Source organism: Doryrhamphus excisus, chromosome 17 (genome assembly GCF_030265055.1).
Source record: "Doryrhamphus excisus isolate RoL2022-K1 chromosome 17, RoL_Dexc_1.0, whole genome shotgun sequence".
In the NCBI taxonomy this organism is placed as follows: domain Eukaryota; kingdom Metazoa; phylum Chordata; class Actinopteri; order Syngnathiformes; family Syngnathidae; genus Doryrhamphus; species Doryrhamphus excisus.
In genome coordinates this window covers 13,000,202-13,025,823 of record NC_080482.1, presented here as the reverse complement: position 1 = coordinate 13,025,823, position 25,622 = coordinate 13,000,202, and the positions used below count along the sequence as shown (strand labels likewise).

General features: G+C 42.9%; 1 protein-coding gene across 7 annotated transcripts in view; it reads left to right on the top strand.

Annotated features, from left to right (window-relative positions):
* The window catches only part of LOC131105122 (DNA-binding protein SATB1), a 64,914-nt gene that overhangs the window by 2,791 nt on the left and 36,501 nt on the right, over positions 1–25,622 (top strand). Inside the window, exons 2-6 of one of the 7 annotated variants that reach the window (XM_058052912.1) lie at positions 3,506–3,601; positions 11,135–11,373; positions 15,987–16,163; positions 16,444–16,570; positions 20,040–20,163. In XM_058052912.1, coding sequence (XP_057908895.1) covers positions 11,160–11,373; positions 15,987–16,163; positions 16,444–16,570; positions 20,040–20,163 — 642 coding nt within the window. In that variant the 5' untranslated portion in view covers positions 3,506–3,601; positions 11,135–11,159. Of the gene's footprint in view, positions 1–3,505; positions 3,602–6,335; positions 6,939–7,000; positions 9,107–11,134; positions 11,374–15,986; positions 16,164–16,443; positions 16,571–20,039; positions 20,164–25,622 lie in introns of those variants that run through there. The other 6 variants (XM_058052911.1, XM_058052910.1, XM_058052914.1 and 3 more) reach the window with 6 other exon arrangements.

The following is a 25,622-nucleotide window of genomic DNA, read 5'->3' as shown; positions in this document are numbered from 1 at the left end:
TTAACGAGGGATGATAACACTGATCGACTGAGTCTTTTTGATGGCGTGTTGCAGCGAGTTTAAGGTGGCGTATTAAGAAGGGATGCTGCATTCCAGAACACCCCCCCCCCCACACACCCCGTTTCCCATCCTAACACCCTGACATACCACCCTGCTTAGCATGCACTTAAAGCTCATTTCAAGTTTCTTTCAGTGGTCCATTGAAAGAGTGTATGATTTTCATACTGTTGATCCACATTTCTCAGCTTGGCGATAATAAAAGCGTGGTATTGTTTTGGAGTCCTTTGCTGGGTAGATAAAAAAACAAAAGCAAAGTCCGTCATGTTGGTTTTGTCACGCTTGTAGAGAATGACATCGTCTTCTATATGCGCTCTTCTTCTCTTGTTATTTAGCGCGCTTCATGCTACCGTGGCAAATACAATTTAATAAGGCAGATCGAAGTTTCACGATTCAAATCACATTAGCTAAAGGCTTGATGGTTTTTTCTTGGGGGGGGTGTAAAAAGTCATTGTCTTTCATTTTGGTACTTGTCTTTATCCGATCTGTGTAGGTTTTTGGGAATCCTTTTGTAGTTGTTTTTTTTTTTATGGGGGGATGGCGATTTGTAGGAAAGCGCATCCGTCTGAGATCAGGTTGTTAATACCCACCCACATACTGCAACACACACTGCGTCCTCACACACTCGCCTTATCGTCTGTTTTGTTCCCGGCCAGATGAATGACGCGTCCTTTGACGAGGGATTAAACCTGCAAAGAAAAATATGTGGATAAAAGACACGCATCTTTAAGTCTGCACCCGCTTTCTTTATTTACTGACTTCTTTTCGCAAAACATTCTCATAATGGCGCCGTCCCATCACCTCCACACTCCCAACTGAGGCAGGAGTGCCCTTCATCACCTTCCCCTCCGCTTCCAGGGACTCCCAGCAGGTCTTAACAACCAAACAGCCCCCCCCCCCCCCACCTCCTATCTGTCCTTTCTCAGTGTCCCAGTGTGGTTAACACGCTTTTTTCTCATCTCCTAACATGAATGCCCATCTTTCTCATACAGTGGAAACTCTCCTTTACTGTCATACAAGTGTAAAAAGTCAGCAAACTTTGTTAAAGAACGCACTGGACGGACATACAGCAGGGTGTTTACAAAAAGCTGTGGGTTCATTGTCATTGTCGCTTTCATCAGATTGTACTTAGCAGCCAGCACAGACACGTGTGTACCACCAATAAGTACAATTTCACCTTCTATAACTATGTACTGTTACGCGGCCAAAGAAGATGCCATTCTTTAAATCAGGGTTGCATAGAGAAAAAATGACAACTGTCCACTAAATATGTTCATAGAAATGTAATGTAGAACAAAACAAAGCATCGTCATCTTTGTGTTACAAGTGAATGCGGATATCCCGTACATCCTGGCGAGATGTAATCCAGTGTAGTGGACTTTTTTTTGTCCCATGGCGTCCTATTTAGCAGTTGCACTCCAAAAAAAAGGATGGCGAGTCAGCAAGGTGTGGGAACCAACAATGATACAGTACATCGGACTAGTTTGCTACTTGGTATATTGTACAAAAACAGCAATTTTAGCATAAATTGACTATGGAAACTGGAGTTTACAAAAAGCGAGGTAGTTGTAGGTGTAATATCTAATAATACATATCTATTTATTATGGAGTAAATGTTCATTTGACACTGGGTGTCACTTTGAATGGTGGCGCTGTAAAGAATCGGGACGCAGGTTCTACTGTAGTTTGGTTTATTCGTGGCGACCGACGGCGTAAAAATGGTTAAGTGGCACGCTTAGACAGTCAGCACATGTGAAAAAAGTGCGGGGGCGTTTGACAAGGAAGGGGGGTTTTGGGTTAAATATGTCCGACCTGAAGATGACACTAAGATGACTGACTGAAATTCCCACAAGTGATGACTGTGTGGGCTTACACTGATGAAAGTGTATGTGTGTATTGGGCATGGCGGGGGTGGGGGTGCCAGTTGACCCCCGGTTTGCTCGTCGTCTATTTCTGTCGACTTCACGCGATTAGAAAACAATTAAAGCACTTAGGAGACGACTCTCTGTTCATTACAACAGCCCCCCACCCAACCACCCACTGTAAGGCGGTCATATGAGAAAGGTAGAAATCACCTTATTTCAACGCTAATTGAAAGCCACGCTCGCCATACGGGAAGCTCACGGAAAAGGCATCAACTAATTGGATTTGTAGGAGATGTTATGGAATATTTAGTCTATCTGTGCTCAGAACAACTGATTAAATTGCCTTTCGTGCTCGTCAGATGTGGTTGTTAATAAAACGTCCACTACGCACAAAGTGTGTGTGTGTGTGTTTTAATGACTGACATTGTGAAATCCTGAATAGTGAGAGCGAGATGTCAAATGATGTCAATTGTCGTAACTGTCTCAGATTTCCTGTATCTTTGTTTTTCACTTTGTGTGCTGTTGTTACACATTATGAAACCTGTCCACCCACAGACTCATAACAACATTTGTTCATGGAATTGTTGGGATTTTTTTTTACTTTCTTTTAAATTGGGAATTCATTCATACCTTGCCTGGCCGCTTAATCGGGTATACATTACAATATATTGTAGCGCTGCAACAATGAATTGCAGAATAGATGATTAATCGAGATGATTAATCAATTATTTGACAACTATTTTGGTATTTGATTAATTTTTATTAAAAAATGTCACCCTCTCAAATGTGAATATTTTTAAATTTCATCCAAGAAAGCAGACCTATATAGCAGGTTTGACTTTGGAAGACGGTAATTGACATGTTAGGCTGTTTTCCGATATGCAGCGGGCCAAACCACCTTTTGTGTTTGGTTCATATTGATTTGGTCCATCTAGGGCCTAACCCATTACTATTAGTTGCAGCCGGAGTGGATATATTTCAACAGCACTCTTATATCGGTGCGTGCTCGTGTTCTTAATACTGCGGCATGTGATTGTAAATAATACATTTGCATCAACAGATTTACACAATCAATTAAGTACAGGATGGTTTTGTGTTGCCACAAGCACCTACACTGATAGAGCCATGGTTTGACGACACGTTATTAAATCCTTCGCTGCCTCTAATAACACTATTGTGTGTGTGTGTTTTGTATTACGGGAGACACTTACAGACAAAGTCGAGCCGAGACGGCGCTGAAGCCCCCACCAGACGCCTAGCTCAGACTAATTTGTATTAGTAATTCCAAATAATGGTATTAATGCCCATTAGAATTGTGGCAAGGGGCGAGCATGAAGACATTAGAACACCTACGCACTAAATAAAGACGCTTCAGCGTGCTGAGCCAACTAGTCTACATTTCCGTAAATATCCCAGTCGCCTCTCCCATTAGTATTTTTTGAAATAGACATAATATTCTTGTCCTGCTGAGCGGCTTAGGTGTGATAGTGGACATAAATGTTCTGTACCAAGTGTCTTCTGTTGCAATGTGGCCTTTGCGCTCATGTTATTTTCCCGTTTTCCTTATAAATGTGGCCAACCAGCACCAAATCCCACCTGAACAATCCCGCCTGTGTGTGCAGTGTGTATCCGGCCAACGCGGAGCCACAATGGCGCTGAGAAACGCACCTTGAGCCGAGGTAATTCTGCATTCAGCGTGCGATTAGAACACCGCACAGCTAGTATTTTTGTTTTCTGTCTCCAAAGCCATTTTCCTTCTTTTCTGCCCCACACAAAACGCTATATGTTAATTGATAATCAGCAGTGTTGATTCAGTGGTGCATTCAGTGCAAATCTGCGCCCTTCTGGATGTCAGAGGGTTTTCGCAGCCACGCCGCTGCCAAGCTCGCTGGCAGCGCCGGCACCTGTTGGCGGTGCCAAGGCCTGGCAGGGGTTATCGATGCTCTCTGATGGCGCCCGACAATCGCGGTGGAAATGACTGCGGCTGCTTGCGTCAAGCCAAATAGAAAAAAGCATTGGCCCACAATGGCTCCACGCAAACGCTGCCGACTGCGGGCGAGGCGGCAGGAAGAAAAAAAAGAGAAAGAGAAAACACGGTGTCGAGCATGTTGACACACACGGTGTTTTTGCGGTGGCGCTGTGCTGGTCTGCATGATGTCGAGCCGATTTGTATACGTGTGCTTGTGCATATATTACACATACTAAGCATCCTGTCTTTTTGTACCTCAAATAAATTGATTATGGCTGCATATATTTGTTACATAGTTATCAGGGTTACACAAAAAGTATTTCCACTATTTCTTACGGTTGTGGCTTAGGTCCAACTGTTGTTTTGAAACATGCACGTAAATTCAAGTGGTCTCATACGTGCTCCCATATGTTCATTACTTTTGGCTTGAAAACTAGAATACAGTATCTTTATTGATAACAATGGTAATTTAACGAGTGCTCCAACAATTAATCGATGATTAATCAATCACTCAATTAATCGACAACGCTTCTGGTATGTGATTCATCATTTTTTTTCCATTTAGAAATGTAAATATCCTCTGATGTCAGTTTCTTAAATGTGAATACTTTTAAATTTTCTCAGTAATCCATGAAAGTGGACTTGCTATTTTTGTGTTAAATATTGACACACATCAGCTTTGACTTTGGATAACAGCGACAGACATGTTTGCCTCTTTTCTGATATGTTGCAGACCAAACCACTAACTGTCTAACTTGGTGTCATCCGGGGCCTATCCCAGTACTCCATTAATCCAAACAACAAACTTCAGATTAATCGACTAAGAGGATAATTGTTTTTAGTTGCATTTACACACAAGAGCAATATTTCCAGTTTGTGGATGTGATCGCAAAGCATCATGGAAACGTGTGACTGCTCAGCACAGCAACACAACTGGAGCAACAAACTCTGCTTTTCCTGTTAAAGTGATAACAAAACAAAAACTGCCTCACAGTCGTGGGAGTCTTTCACACCGTGGCTGTCCTCTAGACTTTGTGATACTTGGTGTCGATATCGCCAGGCGTCGTTCTGTCACTAGTGAGAAAATGTCAAAGTCGTAGTTTCCCGCTTTCGTTTTCATTTTTTGTGGGGAATTCATGCAGTCGGACCAAAATTCTGACCTCTCTTAGAGACACGGCGTCTCCTAACTTTTCTTCATCTGTGCTAGTTTTACGGTTGATTAATTTGTCTTATGCAAAGTTATTTGACTTTAGCCCAAAGCTGAGGTCTGTAGTCGCCTGTGTTGATGGAACAACAGCTTTGTGAGATGAGTTGATTACAGTATTTATGCCTGCACTTCCGCAGGCTTTATGAACCCTGGAAATATTTACGAGTCAATGACTGTATGTCCAATTTGACATACACCTGCCCTCCAACGATGGCTCAGTCCTCGCACACCCTTCCTGCTGCATGTTGGTTTCCTCTTTGACTTATTTTACAGACGTCCAACATTGCATGCGGCAGTTTGTCGGTTTCTCTGTGAATAGTACAAGAGTCTTCAAGACTCAAGTTAGTTCGAGAACTCTGAAGGTAATGGTTTCAATAAACAATTGAGAATTTCACCACCATTTTATTTAAAAACATGGCTACACAAAACCTCACTTCCGCAAGCTACAAAGGATTAACTGTATTATTGTATTATTAACTGTAAATGTGTGTCTTGCTTTTTATTTGCCTTTTTCCATCTTGTTTACAATACTTATTCCAAGTTTCTTCTTGTATATTTGCTTTTTACTATGTCTATAGCCTCATAATATTTTGACTTTATTATCGTAATGCCAGAACCTTTACCCACAACCAAATGTCCTAAACTTGCTATTTTATTCTTTTTCATATTAAGACATATTTACATTTGAATATTTAAACTTTTATGTATTTTTTCCTCATAATATTATGACTTTAATCTCCTAATATTTTGTATTAATCCTGGTAAAATTACTGCTTTTTTCCACTTTCAATGTTTTTTATTTTAACTTTTCTTATATTTTTTAAATGTGCCAAGGGCCAATAAAATAACAGCCATGGGCTGTAAATGGCTCCTGGACCACACTTTGGACACACCTGGCTTATTTGAATGATAGACTGAAGATTGAGAAGATTGAGATTGGGGCTGGCAAGTCTTTAATCAGATTAATCACAGTTGAATTAATTAATCACAATACATCACCGTTTTCAACTACTAGATACAAGGGGTCATAGATAGTGATAGTAGATATAATTGAAACGACACAATTATATATATTTGTGTGTATTTGCAGCTCCAAATTAACTGAAAATGAAAATCGAGATAAAGATAGCACACATCTAAAAATTATAAGTTTAACGCGTGTTATTATGCTCAATGCGGAGTTGCTTTCAAATACATCACAGTTCAATTCACATACTTTGATTGTATTTTCTGTTTCCACAATTCCCTAGAGGAAAAACTGTTCCTAATCTGAGGGAGCCGGAGGTTGAAAAGATGGTTTTGTGTTTGACCTTAGGAAATTGTGTACAGTTTTACATGAGAGACATGGAGAAGCCTTCGTGTATAGTTGTATTTAAGTAGTTTGTATAGTTTGTATTAGCTGATGCATCGGATCGTGCGATAGTATGGTAGTAAACCTCGCTCTCTGATGCCTGAAGCTCTGCGCTCGACACAGCTTGGACTCTTAACTCATTGCTTAGCACTGGTCAACGTTACTTTTATTTAGCAAGGATTTGTGGACGCAGGTTAGAGCCCCGGCCAGTGTGACATTTCAGGCAGCCAGTAGGAAAAGATTAAATTCTATCAGCTAACAAAGAGCTTTCCAGATGCACAAACTCTGAACACTTTGTCTTTTATTGCATTCACTTCTTCCCCTTTGACAGTTCAAGGTTTTGTTGAGCCTATCAACACCAGGGAGCCCGTCTTAATATTTTGGCACAAGCCGATGTGACACTCAAAACGAACAGTGACCTGCTACACAGGTTTACTTGGCATCGCAATGACAACATGATAACAGTGCAGCAGACACGGAATGCGCGAGGTGAGTCAGGCGTCTTTACAATTGTTTATTGACAGCAGCATTGTTGTGGGTTGACAACATTATGAAGTAAAGCATATTTGTTAGCTAAGAAACTTTCCTCACGTCAGATTGAATGTGTGACATGTTGGAAATGACAGTTTGCTGTGATTTTGCACCTGTACATTGGTCATATTGTTGTCCAGTATTGTTTTGGCAATATAGGATTGTTACCAGGACACCGCTGCTTGTTCTTATGTCCAGATGTACATATACGCATCGATTTTTTAAAATGCTGCCACTGTCAACGTCGTTGTTGAGAAACTTAAACTTGTATACATTTTAGTTCTAATCTGGCTCTTGAGCTGAACAACTTTGACAAACTTGTCATCCTGCCTGCATGTGTTGTAAAATATAAACTGGACTGAGTGGGCATGGAAAATATGAATTATTGATTATGGTGATTTATAGTTTTTCAGTGTGTGTGTGACTGGCTAATAAATGCTCTCACTCCAATCAAGCTGATTAGAAATTACAGAAACAGCCCCCCTGCCTCGATGAATGAACACACACTTTCTCCACTTTATATGCCCCCCATGGAGGCTTATAAGGCCTGGGTGCAAGAGGGAATCATCCCCTGCTCTCTGGGGACTACTTTACTTCCACACACATTCATGGTGGTGGTGCACCCCGCCCCCCGAAAATACTTCAGCCCCTCGGCCATGTGCATGGAGAGGAGAGGCAGAGCAGCCGAGAGAGAGAGGGGGAGACTGGGAGAGAGAGAGAGGGAGCGAGAAAGAGAGGAGAGGCGGGGGGCGATGAGTCAATACAACTAATAATTTAATGGGGACACGGAGGGAGAGCCGGAGCGAGAGGGGGAGAGACCGAGAGGCGGATCGCGAGGCACTGGAGCTCCGAGCCCGAGCAGCAGGACACTACCTCCGCCTCCTCTTCCTCCTCCAGGCGGCGGCGGCGGCGGCAGCAGCGCGGCCAGTCCGCCTATGTGCACCCGGCAGCGGAGCGTCGTTTATCCTCGACATCGGAAAGTAAAAATTCACTTTTTGACCTCCTCCTCTTTCTGCTTCTTGTCCAATGTGGCCAACCTGCTCCAGCCTCCTGCCTCGGCTCCTCATCTGACACGCCGCCGACAACAGAAGGGACGCTTGCTCGCTATTTGTGCTCGCCGAGGTGTAGCCAGTTTCCAAGCCGGGTTTGAAGCGCCGTGTCGCCGGTGGTTACGATGTTACATTCTGTTCTCTGCCCTCTCCCCAGCGGTGGCTAGCGGTTGGCTGGCTGCCTCTCCCCGGCCATGTTTGTGTTTTTTAACTATAGTCGCCCTCCCACGGACGCCGCCAGCCGCTCACTCGGACCGCTTCTGGTTGTTTTTGTTCGGTTTGTTTGTTAGCTAAATGTCGCCGTGTTCCTCTCCCAGCCGGACGGTGTAAGCTAGCGGAGAGCAGACACTCACCAACACGCACACACACACACACACCGGAGAGACGTTCACCGATGACCGCAGGTCCGAGACTCCGTGGTCCCACTTCACGCCCGCCGGCCGGAGCAGTGTTGCAAACTCCACATTAAGGAAAGTAGCTATTGGCTGTTCGAAAAGTCGCTAAATGACGCCATAAATATAATTTGCATAGTTTCCAGTTTCAACACATTCTCTGATTTCGGATTAACATTTGCAATAAAAGTAACTGTTGGTTGTTGATTAGTTTAAGATGAAGTTACACTCTTCAGTTGTCATTGTTGGCTAGCTCTAAAGGCTGCTAACAAGATAATGCTCTATAAGAGTTGAGTTGACCTGAACAACACTGCCCCTAGTGTTTTGGCAGATAATACATTAATAAATAAATACATTATACATGCGCACTCAAACCCGAAAAGTGCTAATATTTGATCAAGACAGTGGAGGGGATGGTGTCGCAACTACGCAGAAGAATAATCCAGACTTAACGATATGTGCCTTTACATCAGACCCTAAAAGTCCCTGGTAACCCCCGGAAAAGTCATTATATTTGTCCTTGTAGCTTTTTTTTTTTTTTTTTGGAAAAAGTTGCATGGGCCTGCATTGGCAACACTGCGCCTGAGCCTCCTCGGAGCAGCCAAAAGCAACCTGGAAGTTGTATTTATTTTATTTTTTCCTGGCCAACTTGAAGAAGACAGGATTCCAAGCTGCTGTGGTACAGGTTGGTTTCTTTTACTTGTTAAGTAAACACCTTCCATTGCAGCTACTGTTGGTGCTGTTTATTTGATTTTTCTAAAGGGTCATTTTCCAAATCCTGACCTGGATCTGATGTTTATCTGGGTCTGTATTCCTTTTTCACAAACCCACCCCACTTCTCTCCTAATTGCAGGGAATTACTTGGCTCATTGCATGTTATGAATGGGGGAGTTGATGATCTTTCAACGCGGGGGTGGTCGAGTTTGTCCTCTTTGACAGCAGCAGTGTATTAACATGATGCACTGACATGCACCATGACTCTCACAGCTTAATGGCCACATCCACACCAACGTAGGTTCATTTCAAAACATGTATTTTGCTGGACATGAATTCAGTTCAAATGAACAATTCTGCTTTTCTCCATTTACTTTGTCTCAATCTCAATTTACCGATTTGTTATTGTGGCTTTTCCAGAATGACTTTCTTCAGGCTATTCATTGGCTAAAATGGCCTTACAGTTAGAGGGCTAAAGCAGGTGGATCCAAAGTCTGGCCCGGGGACCACAATTAAAAACCATTAGCTTTAGCAGCAGCAACAAAAGGCCAAGTTCAATATATTTAACTACATAGCATATTCTGACCTGCTTTGCATTGTTTTTTGTGTGTAATATTGAAGAGAGGACAATACGGGTGTAGGGTCTCCCTTGATTCACTGTAGTAATATATTTATACAGGGACTGACTGAAACAAATGGTATAAATGCAATGTCAAGGAGGCAAACAATGTCGTCTCTAACCAACAGATAGAGGTCTGGTCATGCTTGGACTGGTGGAGGGGATTCCTTTGACCTCGTATTTTCCACTTGTAAAAAATGGTTCCTATATTGATCTGGCTCCACAAGTCTTACATAGAATGTTTTGCTTTGATGGTCTATTATGTGAGCTCCATTGCCTCATCGACTCTATACGACCTATTGGTGAACTCTTTCTTTGGCAAACAAGCAGCAAAATTATTGTGTATCTCACATGTGTACAATATAATAGTTCAATCAAAAAAAATCAATCCATCCATCCATGTTCTGTTTATCCGAGGCCAGATTGCTGGGGCAACAGCCTAAGCAGAGAAGCCCAGACTTCCTTCTTCTACTCCGTCCAGCTCCTCACAGCGGATCCTTAGGCATTCTCCGGACACGTTGGCGAGACTATGTCTCTCAACTGGCCTGGGAACTGGCCCGAGGCTTTGTAGCGGTGGGATGTGCCCACCTCCCTAGTGAGGCGCCCAGGAGGCATCCTGACCAGATGCCCAAGCCACCTCATCTGGCTCCTGTCAATGCGGAAGAGCCGTGGTTCTACTCTTGATTTTCTACCAGATGACAGACGACTACACAATCTTGTCCAATTTCGGTCACTACCCAAAGCTCATTACCATCAGTCCCATGTTAATGCAATCAAATGCTAGCATTTGGTAGGCTTCAAATGCTACACACATGCTAGCATGCACACGAGCCAAACGTGCCAGACAGGTTTTAAGTGGGTTCGGGCATGGTACGAGTTGCCTAGCGTGAGGACGCCCAAAGTCTTGTTAGACTAAGCCTCATGAATCAGCAGCAGCCTGTTTTTAAGTGGCTTTCTGTCTTCTCAGAAGTTGCACAATCTAAAAATAAAAGTCCCCACCTGTAAAGTTGGGCCACCGTGCAATATCCCGCCCCCCTCGCCAGTTGCGTCACAAGTGTAAAGCCAGATGAAGTGACTCATAAATTGATGGTTCCCCACAACCCCTCCTCCGCAACCCTCAGCTCTGCGTGCTCCGCTGCAGAATCTTGTTCCTTGAACGGCACTGTATGCATTCAAGTGGAATCTCCCTGCAAATTAATGTATTCGCGCTAAAAACCGAGGCTTGTTTGGCTCACCTCGCGTGGGAATGTCTAGTGGGACATCCATACATAATACATGCGCTAAAAAACGGGAACACTACAGCGGCACAGAAATGTCACCAACTGAAGCGGACGGACAGCCAGGGCGCTAATACTATCCGCTGTTTTCTTTTCTCTGCAGGTGATAGTGAGTCGAGGTGCTGAGAATGATGGACCATCTCAGCGAGGCGTGTCTGGGCAAGGAGAACTCGGAGCTGGTCAACAGCATCGCGGAGGCCAAGGCCCCGCCGGCCAAGCTCCCCCGCATGGAGCAGAATGGCAGCCCCCTGGGCCGGGCGAGACTAGGCAGCACTGGCGCCAAGCTAGCCGGACTTCCCTACAAGCCCGCCAATCACTTGCTGAAGACCTGCCACAAACGAGGTACGAGGGTGGACGTCGTTGGGATCATTGATTGGTGTACCGCATTCACATATGGTTCAGGTTCAGTTAGCTGGAGTCTGTGACACTGGGCCACAAGTTGTCAAGTTAAAGCCATATGGAGTTCAAACTAAACAAAAACAAAACCCTGATGAGATTTGTATTAACATGGTGGAATATCTACCAGCTAAGAAGTGTGTAATAAAATATAAATATTAAACCAAAGCACCAGGAGCCACTTCACTACACCAACAGATGGAGGTACACCGCAATGAGAAGACGCTGCCAGACTTGACTCTTACAAATTAATGATTTGTCGTTTTAGGACAAGTCGTTTGTGTACTGTTCACACTTACGCTGAACTGACTTTAAAGTGCACCAAAAGTTTATTTGCAACTAAGAACCACCTCTTAAAGGTGTCCTAGCCTTCATTGCAACCTTTCATATTTATGTTTATCATCAAAAATTGTCTCCTATATGAGGTGGACGTGCCATGTCATGAAGGTATGAGAAAGTCACGAGATTTCCACGAGATCTTGTGAATTTCTCACATCCACAACTTTAGGAAGCCCACGTCCGTCGGACAACTTGCCGGATGCCGTGGAGCTAACTCTCAACCCGTGATCAATCACAACAGATAGGCGTTGTCAGGAGAGGAAGGCAGATTTGACTATTTTATAAAAAAACTGCTCCAGTGGGACCAAATATCATTTCAATGAGTGAAACATCCAGTTCAACTCAGCAGTCACAGGGAAGTCCAGTGTTTCCAGTTCCGCCCTCAGGTACCCTACCAATGTGGCTGGCACACTTTGAATCAGTTAGTTTGCTACCCTTCAGAATCCTTCGAAAAAAATGTGTACTGTACTGAAGTGAACTAAGTGCTTAGTGTAAACACAGAAAAGCAGTGTTTGTAAAAGTGTATGATATTAGCAATTATAGCATCAGTTTTGAACTCCTTTTGTTCTTGAAGATCTCTGTGCTTCTCAAAAGCAACTCCAATATTTCCTCTAGTTTAATTTCTCGCTTTGTCTAGTCCTTTTTTGGTCTACAGTTTTTCTTGGCCTCCCATGTGGACAGGCAGAATAAGGTGTTGGCTGCATCTACCGATTATTCAAGTCAGGCTTGTCCAAACTGTTTTACCCATATAGGGAAAAATGAAATGATGCAAAGGCCACATTGACATTTTGTAAAGCAACACATGTAGATATGCTAAGAACTTATATAGCTTTCCAGAATAAACTGAATCTCAGCTTTGAGATATATACGTAGGTGGGAAATTTTATAATTTTTGCTATTGTTAAATTGTTAATCTTCCCGATTATTTAAATTTAAAAACACTTGGTATATTTTATTCCCATAATATTATAACTTTATTCCCATAATATTTTGACTTTATCCGATAATATTATTACTTTTTTCAAATTTTCCAAAAAGTACAACTTTATTGTATTTCGTTTGTTTTGCATAATTATAAGACTCTTTTTTTCAACCATATGCTACTAAATTAACATTTTTCGTCTAAATATTTTGACTTTATTCATGGAAAATTACATCTGTTTTTTGCATTTTGCTGTTTTTTTTTTTTGGAACTTTATTCCCACAGAATATTGTTGCTCCTTTTGACATCGCAAACATTGTACCAGGCTTAGTAAGTCTTTTTGAGTTTGAAGTGAACTTTTGACAGCTTCTGTCGTTTTCTCTTGATCTTTCCATCTCGGTCCATCGCCACTTTGCGCTGTTCCCCGCCACATATCTGTAACATTGCTCTCATGCTTGCTCTATTGCAGCAGCGTTGCGGAAACAATTTCTCCGTATAGTTGCGGGCACTCTTTGCCCTTCGGATGTGATACATTTTTATTTGTTAGAATAGAAATCAGAGCTTTTTTTCTAATCAAATTAATCGTTTCAATCAATAAATCGCAGCAGCTCGAATAGGGTGCAAGCCTCTAGCCTTTGTTGGTTAAAATTTGTAATTGTAAAAAATATATCTACTAGTTTATATTTTTCTTTTAAACCACAACTGGCTCTTATATGTTTTGATTGAAAAATATGTACTTTTGAGCCAGCAACATACAAAAACTGTAAAGCAGCTACTTTGGTGCGTGAAATACCACACTAGTGAGTTTAACAAGCACCCCTCCTGCACACATCCACCTTCCGCCCACCACCATCCTCCCCCTGCATGCTCTCCAAAACTCTTAAAACATTTCCACAATGCTCCTTTAGTCATCGCAGCATGCAAACACACACACACAGCACACACTCTCACTTATTGTGGCAGACAATGGCTAACAGAGGAGCACTGTGAGAATCATCCCTGTGTCGTGCTGCATAGCGCTGTGTCACCGCTCCTCTGTCCAACTGTCGCCCTCCTGCTCCGACTTTTGTTTACTCGCCAGAACTTTCTGTCCTCTAAGAGCAACTTTGAGAGTATGACATAGTTTTTTAATTCCGGCAAACGCAGAGCTGTCCAAAAGGTGGCACTTTTTAATAGTTATGTTTAGGTTTTGTTTTTTGGGGGGAGGAAATGACTTTGGAAATCCTGCAGGTTTCAGAGTAATAATTGCAATTGGCTTGAAAACAGTTGCTTTGTTTGGCCGCTGTGTGTGGGAACGCCGCCGCCCGAGAGTCCTCAGATGGGCCGTTTCTTGTATTTGCTCCTTTAATTTGCGAGTGTCGCGCTCCAGCTGAGAGAGTCTAATTCCTCACTTCCATCATCTGCGCCGGCGCTCGGCCTCTTTTCCTACTGAGGCTGCAAGCGGAAGGCTGCAGTGCACCCCTTCCGAAGGCTTCGCGGAAGGCCCACAGTGGGCATTGTGTCCAAGCCCGGAACAATATTTACCACAGCCGTCAGTGGGCTCCCTGGAAACAAAGCCAGTATTGATCCCCCAAATGAACCTACACAGCAGTCTTTATTGTTAGATCTTTATCTATTAAAATCAGGGCAGGAGAAAAGCGACTCTTTCAGCACATTCCCTGGCATCTGTCGGCTTATTGATTGTTTTGCCAGGGCTTTGTGCGCATCTTCTGGAATGCCTGGGATTGGAAAGTATTAGACTGTAATGTCAGTTTAATGAGCATGGACTAATGAATGATCGAATATAGTATGAATGGACAGAGAGAATGGTAGCTCCCATACACTTGCTCCTCCTAATAACTTTTCTTTTTTTGGTTTTGGGAATGTTATTTCTATAAACTTGCACCTGGAGTGAGATTTGCTCTGTGTTTGGAAATGATCTCCAGCCAAGCACTGCTGACAGTTGAGTAAAGCGTGACTATATGGTCACTACGTCACATGATCTTAGATAATGATGACTATTCTGTTATTAATTATGAAGGAGACGTTTCCTTCCTCAGAATGCAAATGCCACTTCCATCAGTCTATTCCACACATCTTATATCACTCTCCGTAAACCAGGAAGTAGTTAAATAAGTTAACTTAATAAATATGGCGCTTAATGATTTGTCCCTCCTGCTGTGGTTGGTCACACACCCGCGTGCATAAAAACACTTCCACTTTGTGCCGCTAACTTTATCGGATTTTATAAATGGTATAGGAGTTGATGATAAACAGTGATTTATCTTTTTAAAATCTTGGCTTTTAACATACAGCCGTATGTGTTGGATCCTGAATCTGATCCGTAAGTAGAGACTGGACAGTCTGAAGTTTATCAAGAAAAGAGGTTACTTCAATACATCTCTCAATGGTAACTAGCTTTAGCATTTTAGCGTTAGGTTTTCTACAGGATTGGTAACCGAATATGGCCACTATTTGTGGTGGGAAACAGCGATTACCACCCCGACTCCCTGTATGCAAGAACTGAAATTGTTACTTACTGCTTGCTCAGTCCACACGGCCAAGTCATGTTAGAAGGCGTCGGCTAGTCCAGCTGCATACTGGCCCATGTTCACAAAACAGTCCAGGGTGAAATGATGTTGACAGATTCAAATACATTTCTTTTGCTGGTAGGGAATCAGGAACTCCAACCACTTGTGCCTGATGGTGGCGTCTTTAGGAAGTGTGAATAAATGTGGCTTTGCTAGCAAGTAAACAGAGGTGCAGAGCTTGGGGAAGGCAGAGCTCTTATAAGGAAGTCGGCCCCTCTGTGACATCAGAAAGGGGCAGTTTTACCACGCCTTTTGAAACCGAGCATTTTGAGCCATCCCAAACTTGTTTCAGGACTCACTTCCAAATGCGCAAACCTCATTATCGGAAACTTTGGCTTCGTTTAACAGGAGAATACAACATTTTAACTACATTTATAGGTCAGAAAAGTGGAAAAAGGATAACCCCCTTTAACATTTAAAAAACCTCCAAGGGAGTCAGTGTCTCACCATAATAATGACTTTATTAAGTCATCAAATGAATAAGAATCAGGATTTGACTTTGATTTGTGGGCTTAATCCTATCAAAAAGAAACGCATCTTAATGAATGAACTTAATGTGCTGGTTATTGTGGTCCCAAAGTGTATTTGGTTCCTTAAGGTGCTGTCGCACTTTGGCGGCGGGACAAAATAGTGGACAGGTCAGGTCAAAATTGGCCCATAAAATAAGAAAAATGCCTTTTTTACGATCGTGATCTGCTCACTAAGAACATTTTCCATGTGTCTCGCAGGCAACATGCTGCCGGTCTTCTGTGTGGTGGAGCACTATGAGAATCCTATGGATTTTGACAGCAAGGAAGAGCATGCCGAGTTTGTGCTGGTGCGCAAGGACATGCTCTTCAATCAGCTCATTGAGATGGCACTGCTGTCGCTGGGCTACTCCCACAGCTCGGCCGCCCAGGCCAAAGGTAAGCGCCGTTGTCGTCGCTTTGTGTCATAATGCTCATTAATGTCCACTCCGCAGGGTTTCCTAGACGTGCTCGCTCACAGCTTCTGTGGATAACACACCAAACAGCTGATGTGAAGCAAGGCTAACACATTGTTGCACTGACACCAAAAACCCACACATAGTTTTTATTAAACCTTCATATGTGTACTCTCATACTGTGCATTTGGCATTGGCATTCAGGTGGAAATCATAAACGATTCAGTCGTGTCTGTGTACTTACTGTTGGTCGATTTCCACAGGAATGATTCAGGTGGGCAAGTGGAACCCCATCCCCTTGTCATACGTGACGGACGCGCCGGATGCCACGGTGGCCGACATGCTGCAGGACGTCTACCACGTCGTCACGCTCAAGATCCAGCTGCACAGGTTCGGAAGACACACACACAGATGATAAATATTCATATGTCCTGATCTCAATTGTGTTCCTACTCTTACATTAATGCACAGCGGTGTAGCACCATCAATTTATTTGATTCTATGTACAGTAAATTTTATTAAGGAGTGGTATTAGTGTAGTTACGTATTTTGTTCATTTATGGATCTTAGAAACCATCCCAGCAAATGAGAGTATTCTGTGAATGAAATACACAAGGGAGGACTACTTTGTGTGTTTTCATGGAGACTGCTGGTCTAAAATAGAGCTGGTACAGTGGCTGGAGTGGCTTTGGCTATTTTAAGGAAAATGTATTCCCTAAATCCTCACACAACGTCCACCGCCATCAACAAGATAAAATACTGTTGGCTGCTTTTGTGTCATCAGTCCACATAGTGCATATGTTCAATGCAGGTGTGAGGCAGCATGGCCAGGACACACACACACACACTCACTCACACACACACACAAAGAAAATCAGCCAAGTGGTGCTGTTGTTGAGCCCGTGCCAACTGCACGCTAACCCAGTGTTCTGCAGGCTCTCTGGAGATCTGGTCTTAGTTTTTTTTTAATCTACTGTGCTACTCCTTTCTTTCCTTTCTCCCCCACACACCTTCATCAACAAAGACACACATACACACACACACACACACACACACACACACGCAAACAGGCCGATGCACATGAACATGTCCACCAGTCAGAATACAGAAGGCTGTGGTTATTTCCAGCATGCTGGCCTTGAATGCATGGATAGCCATCCTCCCCTTCCTCCTCCTCGTGTTCACTTCCGTCTCCCTCGAGGCTTTCGAGCTGCTGCTGCTGCAGTGTTCTGGAAACCCCACTCTGTGTGTGTGTGTGTGTGTGTCTGTGTAAGGTGTCTTCTCCAGGCAGATGTTGGCCTTGACCATTAAACACTCTCCGGTTACCTTCTAGCTTGTAATGCTTCCAACTCACCAACTGGCAGGTTTATGGACACACACAAACACACACACGCACACACATGTCCCATGCACTCATCAACCCATGTTCAGTCTCAGATCTGATGCTACTGTACATCTTTAATGGCAATTAATTCAGTCATTGGTGCCAACATGCTGTGTGTGTACCAAACACAGGATACTAAAAGAGCCTGGGCAAGACTCAGTGTCGTGCGTTGATAAGTGGAATAAGTGGAACATTCAGAATAATAAGAAAAAAAAATAAGAAGAAAGACGATACCCTGCGGCCTTCCTTCTTCATTGGTGCTTTCCACTGCCGCCATGTTACGGTGTCATTCTTTAGCATCTTAGAGAATTCTATATCCTGTGTGGCAAAAGAGAGCACAGGAGATCCCTGATCCCCATTGAACGGGGTTTACGTCCAAGATCACCTGCAAATAGTGAATAAGTATAAATAAGTAATAAGTAATTGATGCTGATGTTGAGTCGTTCACTTATCCAATTCATACAATCCAAGATTAAGCCCTGAAATATGCCTCACACTCTTTAATTGAAAGTATACCATGTATACTGAAGGTACACATGAATGATAGTGTAAGATGATCTATGAAACACAATCAGAGTCACAGTGTAGCCTTTAGCCTGGTCGTCAGGCTAGTTAGAGGCTGGCAGGCAAGAGAAGGCTTTCCAAGCTGTGTCTACATGATACATGCTCTTTACGACTTACTGCACACTCTATAATGCTACACAGACAAGCGCTTTTGCTCCATGACTTACACAAAATAAACACAATTAGGACACTGATAAATTGTTACTTAGTGCTTGCTCTTCTGACTCTTCCACACGACCGAATAACCTTGGAAAGGTGTCAGGCTCCAGCAGGTTTGTAGTCCAGCTGCATAGTGACCCATGTTCACAAAACAGTCCAGTGTGAAATGCGGTTGAGAGATTCAAATGATTTCATTTGCTGGTAGGGAATCAGGAACTCCAACCACTTGTGCCTAATGTTTTCCTCGCTACGAAATGTAAACAAATGTAGCTTCCCCTTAGACCCAAAGAAACACTTCCTGGAAGATGTTGCTAACAGCGTAAACAGAGAAGCAGAGTTTGGGGGAGGGGAGAGAGTGTGTCTGGCTCACAGTGCACGCCCATCTAAGGAAGCTCGCCAATCTATGACATCATCAATTGTCAGTGTTTGAACGCCCTCTGAAACCAAGCATTTTGAGCCATCCCAAAATTCTTTCAGGACTCGCTTCCAAATACGCAAACCTCATTATCGGAAACTTTGGCAGGGTTTAACACGAGAATACAACATTGTAACTACATTTATAGGTCAGAAAAGTGGAAAAAGCACAACAGGTCCTGTTTTATTAAATAAATCTAATTAATAAGTAAAATTCTAAATAAATATTGTTTGACGGAACATTATCACCATACTGCTACACAGTCCACTGCGATGAACTCTATTTGCTTGTCAATATTATTTCTTTTATTTGCTTTCCCCGTATTATCCCTTTTTTCTCAACCTCACCTACAAGCTCCCCCATCGCCGCCAACCTGCTGCAGATATCTCGCCAGCAGCACCTCTTCACTGTTTTGGTAGTGCCTGGTGAGGCCTGCTAGAAGGTAGAAATAAGACAAAATAATGGCGACCACATGCAGCTGATGTATAATTCATGCATCAATCCAGCAGATGTGTTGTATAAAGTAATTAACTAATCAGAACAATCAGGAGAGGGAGAGAGAGAGAATATGAAAGAGGGGGAGGCAGAGTGAGAGAGTGAGGGAGTAATCTCCAGATGCATCTGCTTGATGCGCCAAATGAAATCTGTCTGTCTTGGAGGGGCGCTTGCAGCAGGAAAGGGGGAGGGGGGGGGGGGCACGAGTGCTCCCTTCTCTTTCTTTACAACTCAGTCTGCTGCTTCACTCCCACTGATGCTGCATCCAGCTTGGAGAGTGCACATTATTGGCTCCTTTACGGACTGGGAACGAGACTGGCCGATGGAGTGTGACTTTAAAGGGACAGTTCAGATTTTTTAGACATGAAGTTGACATCAGTGGTGACTTACCCCACACTTGGTCCCCCTCGGGAAGTTATCCGTTAACCCGTGCCACTATTTGAGAAGCACTGCGCTAGATGAAGTTATGCTTAGTTATGCTTAGTGGCAGTATACATTTCTATAGTTTTCTGTTGCAGTCAAAGCCTGCAAGCTGATGGGATGGAAGGGCATGCGCACACACACACACACACACACACACATACACGCCGTGTCATTAGTAATCCTGTTCAATGTTATTTAGCAGATTTAAAGATTGGTGCTATTATGCCAGATATCTGGGAATTGTCCTAACATTTAAATGAAGATGAAATCATTTGGGACATTGAATTGTTGCTGCTGTAATTTCATTTCAGATAGCATCAGTGCTATCCCTCCTATCTCTCTGCTCTCCATCTGAATTGTTTCTCATTACTCCTACCCTACCCTACCCCACCCCACCCCACCCCACCCTCTTTCCACAGTTGTCCTAAGCTGGAGGACCTTCCACCTGAGCAGTGGAGCCACTCTACAGTAAGAAACGCCCTCAAGGAGTTACTCAAAGACATGAATCAGAGCTCTCTGGCTAAAGAATGTCCCTTATCACAGGTGCTGAAGCCCAGTCTGCTTGTTACTCCCCCTTACTAAACAATAAGAACGAAAAATAGCCCAACTTGCTACCATGCTACCAACCTGCACCACTATCTCTTTCATCTTTTATTCTTTACTTGTTATTATTATTATTATTATTGTTATTATTATTATCAAATGCCCTGAGTTGGATCTGGTTGATAATGCACGCAGTCTTCATCAGCTATCCGTTTAACCTACAGTGATGCTTTTCAAAAGATGCACAATCTATCAATTTACTGTTGTGTTGTCTAATATTCCAATACTTCGCTTATCAATATTAAAGGGACTGTATGCAACTGATAAAAATACAAGAACACCAACACTGGCAAGCATACGTTACGAATGGTGTTTCAAATTTCAGTTTTTTCACAATTAGGAGCGAACTTTGCAAAAATTGTCGAACATAATAATAATTGAATAAATACAGGTAAACCCCACCATCTCTACACAAAATATAAAATAAAATAAAATGTGTAAGATCGATATGTTTTAAATCATTTTTGTTAGACAGCGTTCGTTGTGCTCTATTTGTTTATTTTGCGGTTTGCGGTTACTCTTTCTTGTATGAGGTGAAACATGCAATGTTAAATGATGTGCAATTTTTGTGAATTACTAAAAGGGATCATAACATAACATAGGTTGGCGACCAGTCCAGGGTGTACCCCACATCTCGCCCAAGAGTGCTGGGATGAGGTCCAGTGACCCGCAACCCTAGTGAGGACAGAAAATGGATGAATATAACATAGCGTTACATAAAATTATGGATAACATAGTATTATGTGATTCACATACATGTCCATTGTGAGTCATTCATGTTGTTATGATAGGCTGTAGTATATTCAACGATAGCTAATCTATGATAACGTACGATGTAATGATAGCTAATGAGCTAAACTTTGCCAAATCACTATCATTAGCTGACACTGAACATAACTTGAGAGTGTCACCCGGCGCATACTTTACATATTCAAAGCAAGAATAGGATGGAGTGAAAGCAGGAAGAGGCGGGACATTTGAAATAGGCATCCGGGAGCCGCGTTGCGTATAGTCCCTTTAATGTTAAAATAGTGCAGTCATATTGTATTGCAAGGTAAATCCCACGCCTTGTGAGTACATATTTTGTAGTTTGTGCCTGTGTGTGTTAGTTGTCGCAGTGGATGTGTTTGTGTCAGCTGGGAGCATATATTGTCCTAACAGGCGCTGTAGTCACTATATCATGGTGGCAGCTCAGGACTGAATGGAATGAAATGGCTGTATATCTCTCACAGGGACCAGTAGAGTGTGTGTCTGTGTGTGTGTGTGTGTATTACAATGCAAAGTTTGTGCAATGCATATAAATGTGCACAAGGTGAGTCCAAACTGTATTTCATTGTGTTGTCAGTGTGTTTAAATCCAAGTGTGTGTGCTGCCAGATCTGCTCTCAGGCTAGCGTATGGTCACCTGGAGACCCTCTCATGCCTTGTGCACGCGCATGTGTGTGTGTTTATGTACATGTATGCACTTTAGCATTGCGGTTGTGTATTTATGTGTTTAGCCAGGCGTGAGTTGTGCACTGATGATGTAAAGAGTCCCTGGGTGGCGTTCAGGCGGAGCCCAGCCCAGTCTGGTAATCACCCTGTTTACGGTCCATATGTGAAGAAGGCTCAGAAGAGAGCGTGCAAACACACACGCATGCCTCAAAACACACAAACACACTCACACATGATCACATACACACCGATTTTAAATTAAATTGAAGATTGCTTCAGTTCTCCAGTGAGGCTGAAAGATGATCTGGAAAATATCTTCAACTGTCCTTTTTCATTAACTTAACAATATGGTGCTTCCTGTGCCTCTGCGCTTTGTATTTATTTGGACATTTTCTAATATTTCTGCTTATTTTACTGGCTAATAAGATCCATGAGAGTGTCAGTTGCACAATAACACACACATTGTTAAATGACTATGGTCATTTAACTGACAGTGTCAGTCAAACGTCAGTGTAGGCGGTACCTCCATTTTCGTTATTACGTAACGTAACCTAATTTCTTGCGCTTCGTTGGTTCCAGACCCGACCGTCATACCTGAATTTTTTCCAAGTAAGATACGTTATAGACAGTTAGACATGTAACATTACGAAAGTCATCTTTACACTCCTTTTGCCAAATATAGTAGACATAATAGGAGGAAATAAGACATAAATAAGACTTGAGGCTGTGTGTTGATGTAAATGTCCCTCGGTGGTTGGGGGGCGGACAGGAAGTGATATCGCTGGTTCAGTGGTGAGTCTTAGCCAGACATGAATTACGGCCTCAACAGTAGCGTGTGTTAGAGATTATTGTGCCTGTTGTAAAATCATTCAAACGTGCAATAAAAGCATGTTGTTTCGGCAATTTAGCCTGGTGCTCGTGTGTCTCACCCATGATTACATAGTACTGGCACCTAGTGGCCTGTGTAGAATACTGCATACCATCACAACGTCTTTTAATGCGTCTTCTGAATGCCGTAATATATTTGTATTTTACTTCATTTTATGTTTGAAAGTGCTTAATTTAGGCAATGCGTAAAAGTAACTAAATATGCATATTTTTCACCAGTAAGAGGATGTATTCAGCCAGGAATCAGCATGATCTATTAATTGATAATCTATTAATTAATAATCTATTAACATGTGGATACTTTGTTCCATACACTGTCTGGCCCTAAGATAACCCAGACAGTGTACATATTTTTGGCAATAATATTTGTCAAAAGGAATCCAAAGCAACAGGGGCGTAGGAAAAGGTTCCACTGTTTTATATTTGGAAATGCAGAATTTTTTAGAAGGTTTATAGATTTTACATGTCTAGTTCATATTTAACTTGAAGGTGGAAAAAAACAATATAAACTCCATATTTCTTAATTATTCAGAGAGAACAGCTGGTTTGTATCTTCTGTCAAACCAATCTGAGGTCATGCTTTGTCTTACCTTCACACCTCTATCGCCTACCCATGCTTCTACCATCACGACGTTTGACATCTGTCATCTCTGTAGGGTTCTCTGTGGTCTGCTTTGCCTTGACTTAACACATTTTAGAGACATCTCATGTTACCGTGACCCATACTGTTAATCTATTTTAGTGCAGCGAGGAACAGTGGCACATTCTGTGTGTAGGACATAACTTTACGTGATATCGTCATTGGCAAAATTAAAAGTTAGGAGGAATGGCAGTGATTCACATTATTTAGGCAAGTCGAATAATTTTTGCAGGTGTGTTAGAACGATAGTTGGCGATGTCAGAGTTTTCAGGCTCCAAAGCCTCACTGTTATCATTTTGTTTTGTGTACATAGCCTCTTCAACAGATACAACATTACCTTGATTTTTGACAAGCAATTCATTATTCATTAATGAAGGTGAATTTTGTCAAAAATGTTTGTCAAAAACGTCAAAAATCACAAAAACGTGGGCTTTCAAAAAGCACGGTTGTTAATGCAATGTACATGTTTAGCTATGGCCGCCATCAGGGGCTTAAAAGATGCTAATCCTGCTTCTTCATTGAGCCAATCAAACGTGGCACTGTGTTTGATACCCAGCTTGGCAGACCCCCTTGCCCACTGTCACAGAAACTATGGCAACAAACAAGCCAAACCCCCGCCCAACACACACACGTCACTCCACCCTCTCTCCCATTGTCGCCACCCCAGCTTACCCACTCACTGTGAGGCCCCTGATGCACCAGCTGCAAACAGTCATCAAAATGCCATCTTCCATGCCAGTGTGTGAATGCATATGTGGAGGGCGAGGGGGCGGGTCACCTCAGTTGAGGTGAATGGTGTAATTGAGCTATGTGTGTATGTGTGTGGGATGCGCACTTTTCCTCCCTGTTGTCTCCAGGCCAGGTGGAGAAGGAAGGCGTGTGTCCAATTGATCACGTGTGGCGATCTGTGCTTCTGTGCAGACTTTGATAGGTGACAGTACAAGCCTGCTGCACAGATGCACAAAGATGTACGTGCACGTACAGTGTACATACACACACTTCCTGTCTCCCTTGATGGGAGTGGAGTAGATGCTTGGGTCTGATAATCCCCCAGTGCCACTTCCTGGTCCTGCTGATAAGCTCTGTGAGCTGCAGATAGTTATCACCGAGACAATACACATACTACAGACACAGGTGCAGAGCCATGTTACCTGTTGACATGCCATAGCTGAACCCCCTACTCCCTTCTCTTGATGGCACCACAGGGGCACACCGAGTCCTGTTAAGTGCCTGCTTTTTTATGTGGGTGTGTATTGTTTGGTGTGCACAAACATGCAGGGGCCCCCGTAAGAGAATGATATATTGAGGGAGAGGGCTGATTAATGAGCAGCGTTTATTAGAACATCTGTGTCAAAGATGGCGGACAAGGCAAGGGAGCTGGAGAAAGAATGGAGAGAGAGAGAGAGAGAGAGAGAGAGAGAGAGCCTGCTTCTTGTTTGTTGCCAAGAGCTTCCTTAGCCCATATATACTGTAAATAAAACATTGCAGGCTGCAGGAGAGTTCATTACAAGAGATGTGTCTCTTCCAGAGTAGACCAACAATACCCATGCTTGAATGTACACAGGGAGTGAGGACAAGCTCTAAACAGTCGACATTTCACATTATTTCAAAAGCTGAGGTTTCCTCTCCTAATACCAATATGACATGAATACAGAATAAAAAAAACTCTTCATGCATAAATGTATAACCCATTATAAGGAATATTTTGCCTTCCAAACCATCAGTTCGAAGGATTTTCAATACAACCATAAAAGCCTGCTTTGTAATATGATGTGTCATCCTGCTTCCAATAATAAAGAAGCAAATTTTCTCCTTTTGCTACCACTATGCCCAAACCACTAGCAGCATCTTGGCAGACCCTGACTCAGAACAGGATAAGTGGTATACAGTTGAAATGGACGCCAGTCGGTGCAGTTGTGCAAAAGTTCATAGGTAAAACTCACTCCCCAACTCCTTCAGAGTCGAGCTGGACACCGTGTTGATAACTTCCGAGCCAGGGCAGAACGCGGGGCCAATTTCCTTAAATATTTAGCAAGAGAGCAAGAGAAACCTTCTCGGTTGTACAGGGCGCCAATGTAGTGAGGCTGGTACAGGAGAAATGATCTGTTCTTCTAATTCTAGTCAGCACTCGAGCAGCAGCATTCTAGACCAGTTGCTCGTCAGTTAGGATTTACCTAGACAGGACATTTTTAAGTAAAACACCCAGAGGTTGCATTTCAGTTATTTGTTGTTGGGAATCACCTTGAAGACGGCCCATTTCTTCACATTTGGAGAAGTTTGATGTTGAAGAACAATTCCCAACCCAAACACATTTGGGATGAACTTGGACACAGTCTTTCCAGAACTCAAAAATCCATCCATCCATTTCTTCCACTTGGTGGATCATGAGGTGTCCCCAGACCAGCTGAGTCTCTCAAACGTGTTGGAACTCGAATCAA